Below are 12,945 nucleotides of genomic sequence, written 5' to 3'. Positions count from 1 at the left end.
CAATAAAACTCAATTAAAATCCTTACTAGCTATAAGTAATAGCAAAGCTTGTAAAAATTTTATTTTACAGCTATTTTGCATGAGCTTAAAAAAAAAAGGCTAATAAAATGTCTTTCATATGGAAATGTTTGAAGTAATTAAAGGAAATAAGAGAAAAGCTTTTTTAGATTTTTTAATTAACACTGAAGGACAATTCTATTTGTATTTGATTTGTAGGTGACATTCAAATTAAAAGCATTTTTAGTTGCATGTTTGCATCAGTAGAATAAATTGTTAATGACATCCTAACTAAATACTAAAACTGAGTTAATATAGAGACAGACACAGTACATTATCCCCCACTTTGACAATATTGGAAATGCTTTTGAAAATGCTCATCAACATTCAAGGAGAGTCTGGGAGCAAAATAATCAGGATTCCTTTTAAACGTGTATACCTTGCAGAGCATAAGTCCTCTCTATCAGTTGATGTTTTCATGTCTTAGACATACATTTTTTAAAGCACTGATTACTTCATTATCTAGTTTTACACTATTTAAACATTAAGTTAATAATAGTGTTAATCATCAGTTGGAGACTAACAGCTGTATCAGTTAGGATCCAAATCAGCAGTAAGTGATCCCATCCTTGTAGCCATTACAAGAAGCCAAAGCCACAAATCCTGTAGGCTCTGCATCACTCAACAGTCAGGGAGAAGACTCTGAATTCCCTTCCACTTGTGACTGGAATTATTATATTTATGTGTTAAGGAATTTGATAGCCAGCTGCTGCTGCCTATTTATAAAGTTTAACTTGCTCTCTTGGCCAATCTCTCTCTTCAAGTTTTGGTTAAATGAACTGTTATTAACAAAACCTGTTTACTTGGGGTATTGAGCATTTTAATGTAGTTTCTTACTGTGCTTTGTAAGGTAGATGAGAAATTCAACTTTCTCATTCAGAATGAAAGTGGTGAAAGGACGTAGGAATTCCACTGGAATATGATGGATCTTATTTGCACTGTGTTGGATGATCGGCTTCTTAGATGGATTGTTTATGACATCTGATTCTTGGAAGTATTCTGGATTGTTCTTTGAATTCAGGTACAGAATGGGCAAATTAAGACACTATATGTGGTCAGCTAATCTGTTCAGTATTCATGCACATTAATTTCTGCCATTTTCTGATTCTGTATTACAGATAACCAAACTAAGGAGGTGCAGAATTGGTTTAGCAGAGCTTGCACACCTCGTGCTGTGGGTGTCAGCTGCCAAAGCAGAATGCTTATTTTCGAGCTTCGCTTAAAAAGCTACCCTGGGTGTCTTGAGCTTATTGTATCATATGCACACACATGCACAGCCTCCATGACTATTAAAACGGGGCAAATATGACTTGGATAATTCAAATTGAGAAAGGAAATTAAATTGGCAGCATCTCACCCGTCCTTTCAGAGAGGGTGAGGAGGGTCACAGAAATAGAATCTATTTATGGATATTGCTATCAATCCTCACTGAAGTCTGAGTACATGGAAATTTGCTTCTGTGGCTAAGATATTAAACTGGAATTTCAAGTGAATATCCTGAATATATATTTCAGATTGTATTTTTATTTCTTCTTGTTTTAGTTTTGGCTTTTTTAGATGCATGTGTGAATTTCATTTGCCTGTACGTGGTCTGAGAGTACTTTCACATGTTTCATTTAACCGGTGAAATTATCATTATTTTTCAGCAGCATCTCAGTGAGCGTTTGTGGCTGAGCAGCACTGACATTCTGAGCAACATTACCAGAGACAGCAGCTAGAGAAAAAATAGGATATTTGGGTATGTTTGGAAAATACCTGGAAATTACTAAAAAGAAGCTAGGTAGATAATTAAAGATACTGAAGTCAGCTTCAATTAACATAGGCAATTCTTACTTCCCTCTGCCAAGTCTTTTCAACCTCAGCACCTCTTTTCCACTGGTATTCTCTTCTCAGTGACCGTATGAAAGGCCAAGAAGAAATTGCACGTGCTTTGGAAACAATGAAATCAAATTCAGAGCTGCAAGGAAACTACGCACTGTAGAAAAAAATATGCTAATCGCTTTTTGCTACAGTAGTCTTCAAGGCTCATAGTTGTAATAACTGCAGACAAATCTAATATTTTAAACTGAAATCTATCTGAACATGATGAAAAATAAATGCAGCTGTTTTGCGGAAACTAACTTGTAACATTTCTTCCAGGTATTCCCACCTCTCATCAACAAACTGCACACCCTGAAAACATTTGCTACTTTCCCATCTAAGATAAATGAAGTAGTAAACATTCTCTAAGCGAGTTAGGAGCAAGTTTTATCCATAGGTACAACATTCTTTACATTGATAGATGCACTACAGATGATTGGCTTTGATCCCTACATTAAGTACACAGACGCATGATATTCAAGATGTTCAACAACTGTGATTTACTTTGAGCCAATAACTTTCAGTAACCCTGCATTACCAAATGCTAAATCATTGGCTTGAGGCCTGTTTAAAATGTTGCCAGCTTAGTTCTGTGAGAAGAACAAGAAGATGGTCCTTATTTTGGGGAACTGTTATTTTGAAACAAAACCATACCTAGCATTTCAGACAACTGCTCAAGGAATAAGATACCAAAGTACAGAAGAGAGACGTGTGATAGTGTGCAGAAATCTAAAATCTGTGAAATTTAAAACCATCTGGTCCCCAGCACAGGTTATCAGGCCAGTACTCTTAAGCAAGAAAGATCCAGTACAGCATTAATAGCCCCAGAGTTCCAGTATTTTTCAGATGGAACCACTCGTGTGTCTCAGCAGTGGATTTGGTAAAGATGGGAATGGAATGAAGGAAGGAAGAAGTTTCAAAATACACCAGTAAAAGAAACTATAGGAACTACAGCTATCTCACGTTTAATTTTTATCTTTATGGTGGGGAACAAACATGAATGCTCCCCTTTTCAAAGTCATAAATTGAGAGAAAAAAGCGTGAACAGCAGAAAGAATTTGCACTGGGATGGCTTAGATTCACATCATGTACTGATAGAATGAAAATATCCTAATTTAAGGCTCTTGACATGCAGAACACAGATCTAGTGCAAGGCCTAAATAAAAGAAACATTTTTTAGACAGCAATCTTCTGCTATAAAGATAAGTGATTTAGGTGTAAGATGGCTGTTATCTGGCCATTAGTGACCATAAAGTTCTTGACTTTTCTCAGAAACCACCTTCAAAGGTTTCTAAGTGCTCGTAGTGCTCTAAGTACTCTGACACACACTGGTGAGAATAATGCAGACATAAAGTTGGGTACCAGTAAGCTAGCAAAAGGGTAGGGCTATAAAATACTTGAAAAGTTCATTTCTTTCATTTGTTTTCAAATAAAGAATTAAGCTTAATATTTATTCAGGTTCTTGAGTCAATCATAGTTTATAGGTACGTTTTACTTGTAACTGTGGCTACAGATGCAGGACTTCTCCCTGAGAAGCGTTCTATTTTTCCTTAGTACAGTGTTTCTTGGAGAGAAGACACACTGAACAAACTGTTCATGAAGGATACATGAAATCCTGAATCAGTATAGAGATCTCATCTGTCTTGTACTTTATTGAGCAATAATAATGGGCTGCTGGAGCTGACATTACATTTTGTAGTGCCTTAATGCTTGGTAGTCAAATTCCACAGTACTCTGCAATTGAAATGCTATACTGTATTCAGTCTGTTTCTCATAAGGTATTTGTATGTTGTAGAAAACTTACTATTTTTACCTGCTTTGAAAAGATTAAGTGTTTGAACTTCAGAAAGCTTGCTTTCAGCAGCTCAGCTGTAAACACATTACATCTCTCTTTAGAGATGAAAGAATTCTGGGGAGCACTTCCTTACTCAAAAGTGCCTCAGGTTAAACATTTTGTATTCAATTACTAGTTTTCCCCAAACAATTTGACCTCCTGCTACATGAAGTGAATTTGTGCAGTGACTTCGGTACTTCCTAATGACAACATTTTTTGTTCAGCATTTTTTGAATTTTAATAAATACTTTGACTGATAGTTAACTATGCTCTCTGGATAAAGTCCTTTCATCCCACTTGCAGATCTCTGCAGCGCATTCTGTGTCATCAGATCTAAATGACTGTGTAAGTACTCTGCTATGCAAGGGACAAAACAGACTTTCGGATAGGCAACACAATGCATGCAGGTGTTCCTCCAGATACACCAAAGTCCAGTGTTACGTGCTGCTCCTTAGGCCTGCTTGAAAGTGCTCGTATAGAATCTAGCATGAGGTTACGCATGTCATGTCACTGCTCATCTTTAATGCTAGTACCCAATTATAGCTTAAAGCACATCACTACGGTTGGTACTTCACTTTCAGTAACTATGTGCAAACCTGTTAGACTATAACAGTATTATTCAGAGCATCTAAATAGTTTCACACTCAAAATCCATATTTAAGGAAGCTGTTACTTTCATAAGATGCATGCAATTTTTCTGCTGACAACTGATGGAAAAGCTGATATTGTATAGGTTTCAAGCCATCTTGAGCATCTACTAAAAAATGACTGACAGGTATTTATCCTCTAGCCAGTTTTACAAACTGAAGAGTATTTACTGATACACAATGCATGCCTTAGACAGAGGGAAGATCTTTCTAATTTTGCTTTTTAAATGAGATGATCATCTGCTATGGAGCAGTGTGCCTGAAACACAGCTGCAGGCTGCAGATATTTTCTCAAAGCTTGCAAATGTTAAATCCCATGACATAATTCACTGTTAATAAAACCCTTGATTATCTTCATGATTTACTATTATTATTAAATCTGTATTCTGTAAAACGTCTCATAATTTAACCTTGCAACTTGCTGATTCTGCTTAACAGAGACAAGATATTTTATCTTGAAAAGAATTAATACAATAGTCTACTTTTGTATCATTTCAATAGTTGTTTTGTGGTTTTTTTTTGTTTGGTTGGTTTTTTTTGTTTACTAAATCTGCCAGCAGCTCAAGTATTCCTGGGTTTGAAAGAGACAATACTGTGCTAACAGGAGAAAAATGCAATCTAATCCTCTTACGCTAATGGCATAGGGAGGGTGCTAATGGCTTTCAGCAAGATTTTAGAGATTCCATTGCTGGGAGAATTCCATAGAATTTCCAGATCTTAAAAGCCTGTTCTGCGTTCCACTGCAAATAGTACTCAGCAGTATCTGTTATTGACTATTTTCACCTGGAAAACTGTTGGAATTTCATAAACCCTTTTAAGTATGTTGTGCATTTTGACTTTTTTATTATTATTATTTCAGACTTAAGCACACAAGCGTGGTGAATGGTGATGTCATGTCTTTTTATATTTTTTGGACCATGGTTAACAATTCATTTTTGAATGGCCAATGCTACATGCCTCCAGCTAACCAGCTGCAAGAATAGCTACTAGCAATACCTGAATTTTATGTCTTAGTAGATACTGCTTAAGGGGAAATGTATCAATTGTTAAAGGCTGGAGAACTTCTTTCTTTTGAATTTTGATGTTTTAAAGTGATGCTGTCCACCCTTTCCTCTAGTTCCCTAATAAATGTTCATTAATTGCAGATTGACATTAATTCTACCAGCATTTTGTATGTGCCACTTATTTTGGGCCACACTAACTAGAAGAGGTCAAGTATGTAAGAACTGAAATATCTTAGATGGCAAAAGTGTTTAAGATTTGTGTGACTCGGGTTAGCTCTTCTGTTCCTTTTGAGAGCTGGGAAGAAAATTCTGTTGGAACATAACAGAAATATGAAGGAATCATAGAATCATCATCTTGTGGCTTACCTAAGTACTTGTGCTTCTATGATTACAATATGTAGAAAACTTAGACTGGCCAGCATACAACATAAGAGGCAAAGTGCTGTGGACAAAACCACATGAGCTGCTGGCTTAGGCTCATGTGGGTGATTGGAGTTCTATCCACCAATGCTAAACCTAAGTCTGATTTTCAGTCTCAGTTTTCACAGCAGAACAAACAAACAAAAACAGGTCTAAACTGCTAGAAATTCATATTTTGTGCACTCAGGCACTTCCTTACTTGAAACCATCCTTTATGGTATATTTTCAAATATGCAAGTGAAGCCATTTTATTGGTTTAAAAGTAACAGCCCAACTTCAAATGAAACCTCAAGTCACTGGGTCTGGAGCTGAGGACTACAACACATCCAGATTTCTTGGGTGTGTTTGGTGGCAGGCTTTGTTCCTCCAAGAACTTTCCTTGAAGGCAGGGGGCATTGGCCATCTCTTAGAATTACAGGTACCCAGTTACAACAGCACCTCTGAATCATTTATGCGCCCAAAAAATCCCATAAAAACAGGCATTAGGATATGCTGGACCTGCTGAGCATGTATGAAGCAAAAGGCATGTGTACTTACTTCAAATGCATATCTAGATCCTGATTATAAAAAACAGTAGTTCTATTTACCCTAACAAATAATTGAAGCTTCTGTCCCAGATCTTTTCCATCCTGGAAATAATGGGTTGCAATATGGCTGTGTATTTATTTTTCTTGTTGTTATTCAAAAGCTTTAGAGAAAAGTCTGAACATTTTTTAACAGACCCAACTAATACTTACTGTCAGGCTGCAGCAGCCTTACTCAGAGACAGTAAGAGAATTTTCACACTTGTGAATTTTCATAAAATGGAGGTGCCATTCATGATGAAGAATGGCACAACTGATCCCTAATTTAGTTTTGCCTTGATAGTTCTGACTACAGGATACATTCGTATTGCTTCCAAACACACTAGACAAGGAGCGTACATGGAAGAAGATCAGAGATACTCAGCTGTATGTCCCCCTACATTTCTTTCATTGGAGACACTGTGCCCTCTCTGAAATCAGTGCCTACAGGCTTAGTCACCTGTGCATTACACAGGTGAATCAGTGTTCCTTTGGAAACAAGGATCCTCTTTACACCTGCTTTTAGAAGAGTCAGCAGGTCAGCCTGCACTCCAGTTATATAGCTCTGCATGATTTCTCACTGTTTGTAGTATCAGATCTACTGAAAAGGGAACATGTAGCTGATGTAGCTTGGCCTTGGGGAATCAAACGACTGCAGAATCCAACAAACTCATGGCAGGCTCATGTTCTGTTATCTGCTCATTAAAAATTCTATTTCCCCAGTCTAGAATCAGTCACAATTCAACTTGGCTGACTTAGCTGATGGGATTCTATTAAGTCTTCTGTAATGAAAGCCAACTGAGAAATCCTATTAGTCTGATATTAAAATTGTTTTGAAGAAATTAAAGTTAGATTTTCTCCTGCTTTAACTTATCTGCTTATTAAAAAAAAAAAAAAAGTATATTAGTGTAAAGTCCTGGAATCACAACTTTTCTAGTACAGTTTTGTTGAAAAATTCTATCATCCAAGTTACAATTGAACTGAATAATTTGCTAAATACAGCTCTTATGAACCTGTGAAATCACATGTGGTTATGTATGTGAAAGGGTCAGTTTCTTGGCAGTATTTTTAAATGATTATTGCATAGGACTAATATCTGGAATAGCTTAAGTCTACTGAGCTTTGAAAACACTGCTCAGCAGAAGAGAAAGATGCCAGCAGACCATGTGTTGTAACATAGTCTGATGGCAAAGTGCATGGCAATGCTTACGTTCCTCTTGCACCTGAAGGCAACCATGGTAAAAGGCAGATAAACCACCACCACAAAACAACACATAACAACAACCAGAGGAAGGCCACACATTTGAAGTGTGAGTGAAAGGAGACAGAAATAGATGGAGAAAGTAACCCAAGAAACAGCAAGCACAGGAAGAAGGCCTGACATGAAGTAAGGGTATCAGTGAGGCCAGCAAAACTCAGCATTCACTTATGGGTTGTAAAACCCAGGCTGGAAAGATCATGTAGCTGTAGAGAAGCACACAATGGTACAGCACATTTACAGCTGGAGGAGGCTAACAAACCCCAAACTGTTGAGAGAAAAACTGCCAGACAGCTTGTTCTTCTTAGGGCACTGTTCAACTGCTGAATCCATTACACATGTAAAGCAGCTCTTTAAACACAGCCAGGAGTGTCCTACTGGGTATTTTACTTTATTGCTGTGCTTACAGTTGTGCACTGTTTCCCATTCCTAATGGGAATTTAATTGGTCTGTCTCCATAGGAGCAGTAGTGAAGGTATCTTCCTACACAGGTGAAAAGATGTGCAAGTGCTAGCAGTTCATAACCCTCTCTCTACAGCTGTCTGGGATTAGGTGCAAGGAATCCAGGAGAATACTAATGTCTGTACTGAGCCTTGATTAGAATGCAGTCCAGTTATAAGCAGTAGCCCTGCTGCAGGAGTGTACGTAGGGGAGCCGCTCACATTCAGAAATGCAGCATGTGCTTTCTGGAGGTTAATTCCCTTTTCTGCTCAATATTTTGAGGCAGGGAAAGAGCCCTGGGTGACTGGGTCCTTAACCACTGATCTTGACAACGCTAATGAAGCTTTAGTGGTGTACCATGCAACACAAATTTGTCTAATCAAAGTAAAAATGACTGAATTCTGAGGAGAGTGGAGAACTCAGCACTGACATCTATGCTCTCAGAGACACTTGTTTTTTCGGAAGTTGAAAACTCCACTTTGAATGACGCAGAGATTTAAGTTAACTCCTCTGTCAAAGAGGGAACTGAGACAGTAGGAAGGAGCGCTACACCAAGCAGAGCAAGTGACCTGCTGGCAGAACTGAACACGTGGAGCTCCTCAGCTGTAAGAGCAAGTCTTTTCTCAAAAAGCAATCTTCATATCCACTTGGGTTTCAAAACTGCATTTACTAATTCTAATGCATCAGTACAGTAGTGGAAGCCACATTTACTGTAGTTGAAAATACAGTAGTTGAATATATAGTTGAATAACTATATGAATAATAGTTGAAAATCAGCACACATTCAGTCTGCAATTCAGGAGCTGAGAAAAAGAAATTCTGCTTTATTTATTTTTCTCCATGTAATCAGTACTTAGATTCTTGTCATGTAGTGCCTGGCTATGAAGTTGGCAAAGGAAAGGAAGGCAACCAGAAGTGTAACTGCTGCACATGGCTTGCTCCTGAGTCCAACTGAGTTTCAATTCCATTAAGGTCAGCCTCGCCTCTTATTGAAAGAGATCAAACTTTTTTTTTTTAGCCTGTTGTGAGAAGGTGCCTCAGTTTTTCCATACTTGCATAGAGCAGTCTTCAGTCATGTTCTTTGACAGAATTCTTATTTAATGGGAAATTGTTACAGGAAATGAGTTTTGCCATGTCTTCCTACTATTGCATTTCTAGATGCTTCAAAGGAATTCCTTTCTCTATTTCTTGTCATCATCAGTGCCCTAAAGTCTTCCCAGCATGCCACTATTTGAAGTTCTTCTATCACACTCTCTCTGCTAGTTCCTCTGTTGCACTTCCATACACCACTGCTGGAGGAGAGCTCCAGCTGCTGTTTATTAGTGCTGCCCAGCAGCCAAACATCTTACAGTCCTCAGAGCCCCTAACCTGGCCATTCCCCACAGCTGTTGTAGCTGCCATTATCAGCCACTGCTCCCTTCCAAGCCCCCATGCCCTGTCTAGCCTTTGGGCTCCATGTGTAAACAGCTTCCTGTGGTGTGCATTGATGTACAGCATCTTAGTGGGCAGGTAAGTAACATTTATGAACATCCTGCTGCTGTAATTTGCATTGGGTTATCACTGAAATTATACCAATTAAGGATTGGTATATTCCAGGACCAATGCCAAGTGAAAATTTTTAGATGTAGGCAAAAAAAAAAAAAAAAATCCATTATATTTTACAGAAAGGATTCTCATCTCTGTATTCTGCAGGAACATGCAAGCAGAGAGTTTCAGATTCTCTCTGTGATGGTGTTGCAGTTTTCTGCTTCTATATCTTCAGTTGACACTAACTACATCTGTGCAGGGTCTGTTGCAGTACAGTCCTCCCCAAGTATTATTTAATATGGAGAATATTTCCAGTGACTAATAGAGACTGAGGCTACTGCAAGTAAGAACAGTTCTTCCCATAAGAAATACTGAGTAACACTGTTCTTGACTGGCCATAGCTATCCTTCAGTAAAGACAAATGAGGTCTCTTACAGCCTTCTTGCACTGTCATTCAAAAATACCTATTCCATAGCTCTTGATCTTGCTTTAAATAAGTTTGTATCATGTGCCTACCCATTCCTAATTGTTTAGCTGGTAGAGGTAATAAGGTTTTATTGTGAGTATGTCTTTTCTCTTGGAATGTAGGTTAAATTGTTTGAAAGCCAATATTTGATTTAACAATAGGAGATGCTTAATGGCATCCAGCTAGTAAGAGCTAATAAACCAGTGAGCCATTTATTTTTTAATAGCATAATAGAAATATATTATACTTAAGTGCCCTATGTGACAGCTAAATTGATAGACATTCCTTTCCTTTAGTTTTCATAAGAGCGGGTCAAACCTTAACTGTATTTTTTCCAGTACATGTTAAAGTCATATTTAAGCTGAAAATTGAAAATAACTACAGCTTACTGTATTGCAATCAAGGCATGAACTCTTAGTGGCAAGAAAAAGCCACAGTTTAAAGCTTCCAGATGAGTTTTCTATCAAATTCATAAAAAAAGATGCTACATTAGAACATGCTTTGTGTAAGTGTAGGACCTTCTCTTTCTGTTCCTTTCAGTATGCAAGTCATTACACTTAATATCACAGTTCTGCAGCACAAGCATTTTAGAATTTAGGTGTCTGTGAATCTAGTTTAAATGCTTATAAACGCATCCTTTCTGCCACTTTAATCCATCACTTGCTGTTTCTTATTAGCATCGCTGATCTCTGATGATGACCTTTCCTGAATGTATTTTTCCATCTTCCCTACAGTAGTTGCTTAGAAATGGTTGTCGTATAAAGAGTTGGCTATGGCAAACAGGAAGCGTCAGAGCACTACAGCCAGCATGCTGGATCACAGAGCAAGAGCTTGCCCAACTTCATCTCACAACAGGGAGCCTGAAAATGAGGAAAGTGATCTTCCTATTGAAGATTACCCAGCAAAGGAGGCAGAACTAGCAGCCATCAGACAAGGCAGTCCTACACCCTTGGAACATGAGTGCAACGATCACAGCGGAGATGGTGACTCCAGCTCTGACTATGTGAATAACACCTCTGAGGAGGAGGACTATGATGAAGGCTTGCCAGAAGAGGAGGAAGGGATCACATACTACATTAGATACTGTCCAGAGGATGACAGTTACCTGGAAGGAATGGACTGCAATGGAGAAGAATATGCTGCCAATGAGGAACACCATGTTGAAACAGATGAATGTCAGGAAGCTGTAGAAGAGTGGTCTGAAGGTAAAATTCAGCACCAGGATGAAAATGAGGTGACAGACAGGCAAGAGTGGCAGGAAGGTCAAGATAACGGCATTCAGGTTTTAGAGGATGAAGCATCATCTTTGGAGATTCAAGACCAAGATGAGAATATACAATATTGTCAAAGTGAAGGTGGCTACCCGGACTATTACCCAGCAGAGGCTAATGGAAACTCACAGGGGATATCGCCATATCATTCTAGAAAAGAGGATGCAGAGCTGGAAGAGCAGGAAGAGGACATTGACCAGATTGTAGCAGAAATCAAAATGAGTATGAGCATGAGCAGCATAAACAGTACGACAGAGATGAGTCCAGAGCACACTGGGACTGAAAGCATGGCACATGACTATAAAGAGACTTGTTCAAAGGGAGAAGCTGTTCACAGTGCTAACAGGCACGAAGGGAGGCCAAAATCACTGAATATCCCATCTGCTTCTAAGCACGGTGGAGATGTGCCTAGAGGTTTTAAAGCAAAATCAAGAACTCCAGAGGACAGGCAGAAGTGGCCACAAGAGCAGGTACGAGGTTCTCTTTTTACCCAGATTGTCAGAGGCATTAACAGTTGTTATGCTTATTACTTATTTCAAACAGAACTGGAGAGCAATAGTTTTGCTTTTACTCTATATTGCATTCAAACTACATAACTACATTGCATGCTTAGGAAAGTGTGCTTAATATAGTCAATTTAGGTCTATCTAGGAAAGTTGTTCTTACACAAATCAGAGAACTAAGCGAAACAAGGTATTCTAGATGCATGGGGCAAAACAGTTTTGTAATTTTGTAATTTCCCCTTCCTCCCCTCCATAGGGACACAGTTAATACAACCTTACAACTGAAGGTCAACACTGAAATAGTTGAGGGGTTTTCCCCTCCATTAAGGTCTCCTCTTTCACCACCTTCGTAGCCAATTAGCTTTAATTTGCTTTGCTTTCAATAGAGCATAAACCAACACTAGATGCTGCATATGTGAAAACCAACAGCAAGAAATGTCTGCATATTGCTGTGTTTGTGTATTACCTGGTACTACCTTGATCTGGACAAGAAACTTCACTTATATAAAAAAAAGGTATTCATCAGTTTTACCACAATGATGTTGATGCCGATTTACACAATGCATGGTCTTCTGCATTACAAGAAAGTCCCAAAAAAAAGAATCTGAGGACAAAGCTCAAATTTCAGCTCCAGAGGAACAGAGCTGTGAGGTTTTCTTCAATGTTTTTTTGAATTTCAAAATGCCATAAGACTCCTCTCAGGTTAGATGCTTTGAAGCTTTGACTGTTCATCTCTCACCATGTGCAAGCAAAATCTAATTATTCTGAAATTGTATGCAGCTGAATATTATTTTCTTTAACAAACAGATCTGCTTGAAAGAAGTAAAATAAAGAGTATTTAGATGGCAGCCTAGGAAAGATAATTAGGTTATTTTGTATATTATCTTTTAATTAAAACACTTTAAGCTTCAGAGGTATAAATTTCCTGTTTCAGTTTCACAGAAGCTATCGCTATAGGAAATCATAATACTGTAATGCCCCGTGTCTAATGAAGTAATTTATCCTAGACTATTCCATAAAAAAAAAAAGACATCAAAATACATCAATTCCTCTAAAAAAAACACAACAAAAAGAAATCAAATGTCTAAGTATGA

At 38.1% G+C, this 12,945-nt stretch overlaps 2 protein-coding genes across 8 annotated transcripts in view; one reads left to right on the top strand and one right to left on the bottom strand.

Moving 5' to 3' along the window:
* ENTREP2 (endosomal transmembrane epsin interactor 2) overlaps positions 1 to 12,945 on the bottom strand; it is a 168,644-nt gene that overhangs the window by 14,522 nt on the left and 141,177 nt on the right. The window lies entirely within an intron of this gene.
* The window catches only part of APBA2 (amyloid beta precursor protein binding family A member 2), a 90,315-nt gene that overhangs the window by 40,082 nt on the left and 37,288 nt on the right, over positions 1 to 12,945 (top strand). For 4 of the 5 annotated variants that reach the window (XM_048956416.1, XM_048956413.1, XM_048956414.1 and 1 more), the window contains one exon: positions 10,812 to 11,818. In XM_048956416.1, coding sequence (XP_048812373.1) covers positions 10,850 to 11,818 — 969 coding nt within the window. In that variant the 5' untranslated portion in view covers positions 10,812 to 10,849. Of the gene's footprint in view, positions 1 to 4,054; positions 4,097 to 10,811; positions 11,819 to 12,945 lie in introns of all 5 variants that reach the window. The other variant, XM_048956415.1, reaches the window with a different exon arrangement.

Source organism: Lagopus muta, chromosome 10 (assembly GCF_023343835.1).
Source record: "Lagopus muta isolate bLagMut1 chromosome 10, bLagMut1 primary, whole genome shotgun sequence".
NCBI lineage: Eukaryota > Metazoa > Chordata > Aves > Galliformes > Phasianidae > Lagopus > Lagopus muta.
This window is presented reverse-complemented; position numbering and strand designations above follow the sequence as displayed.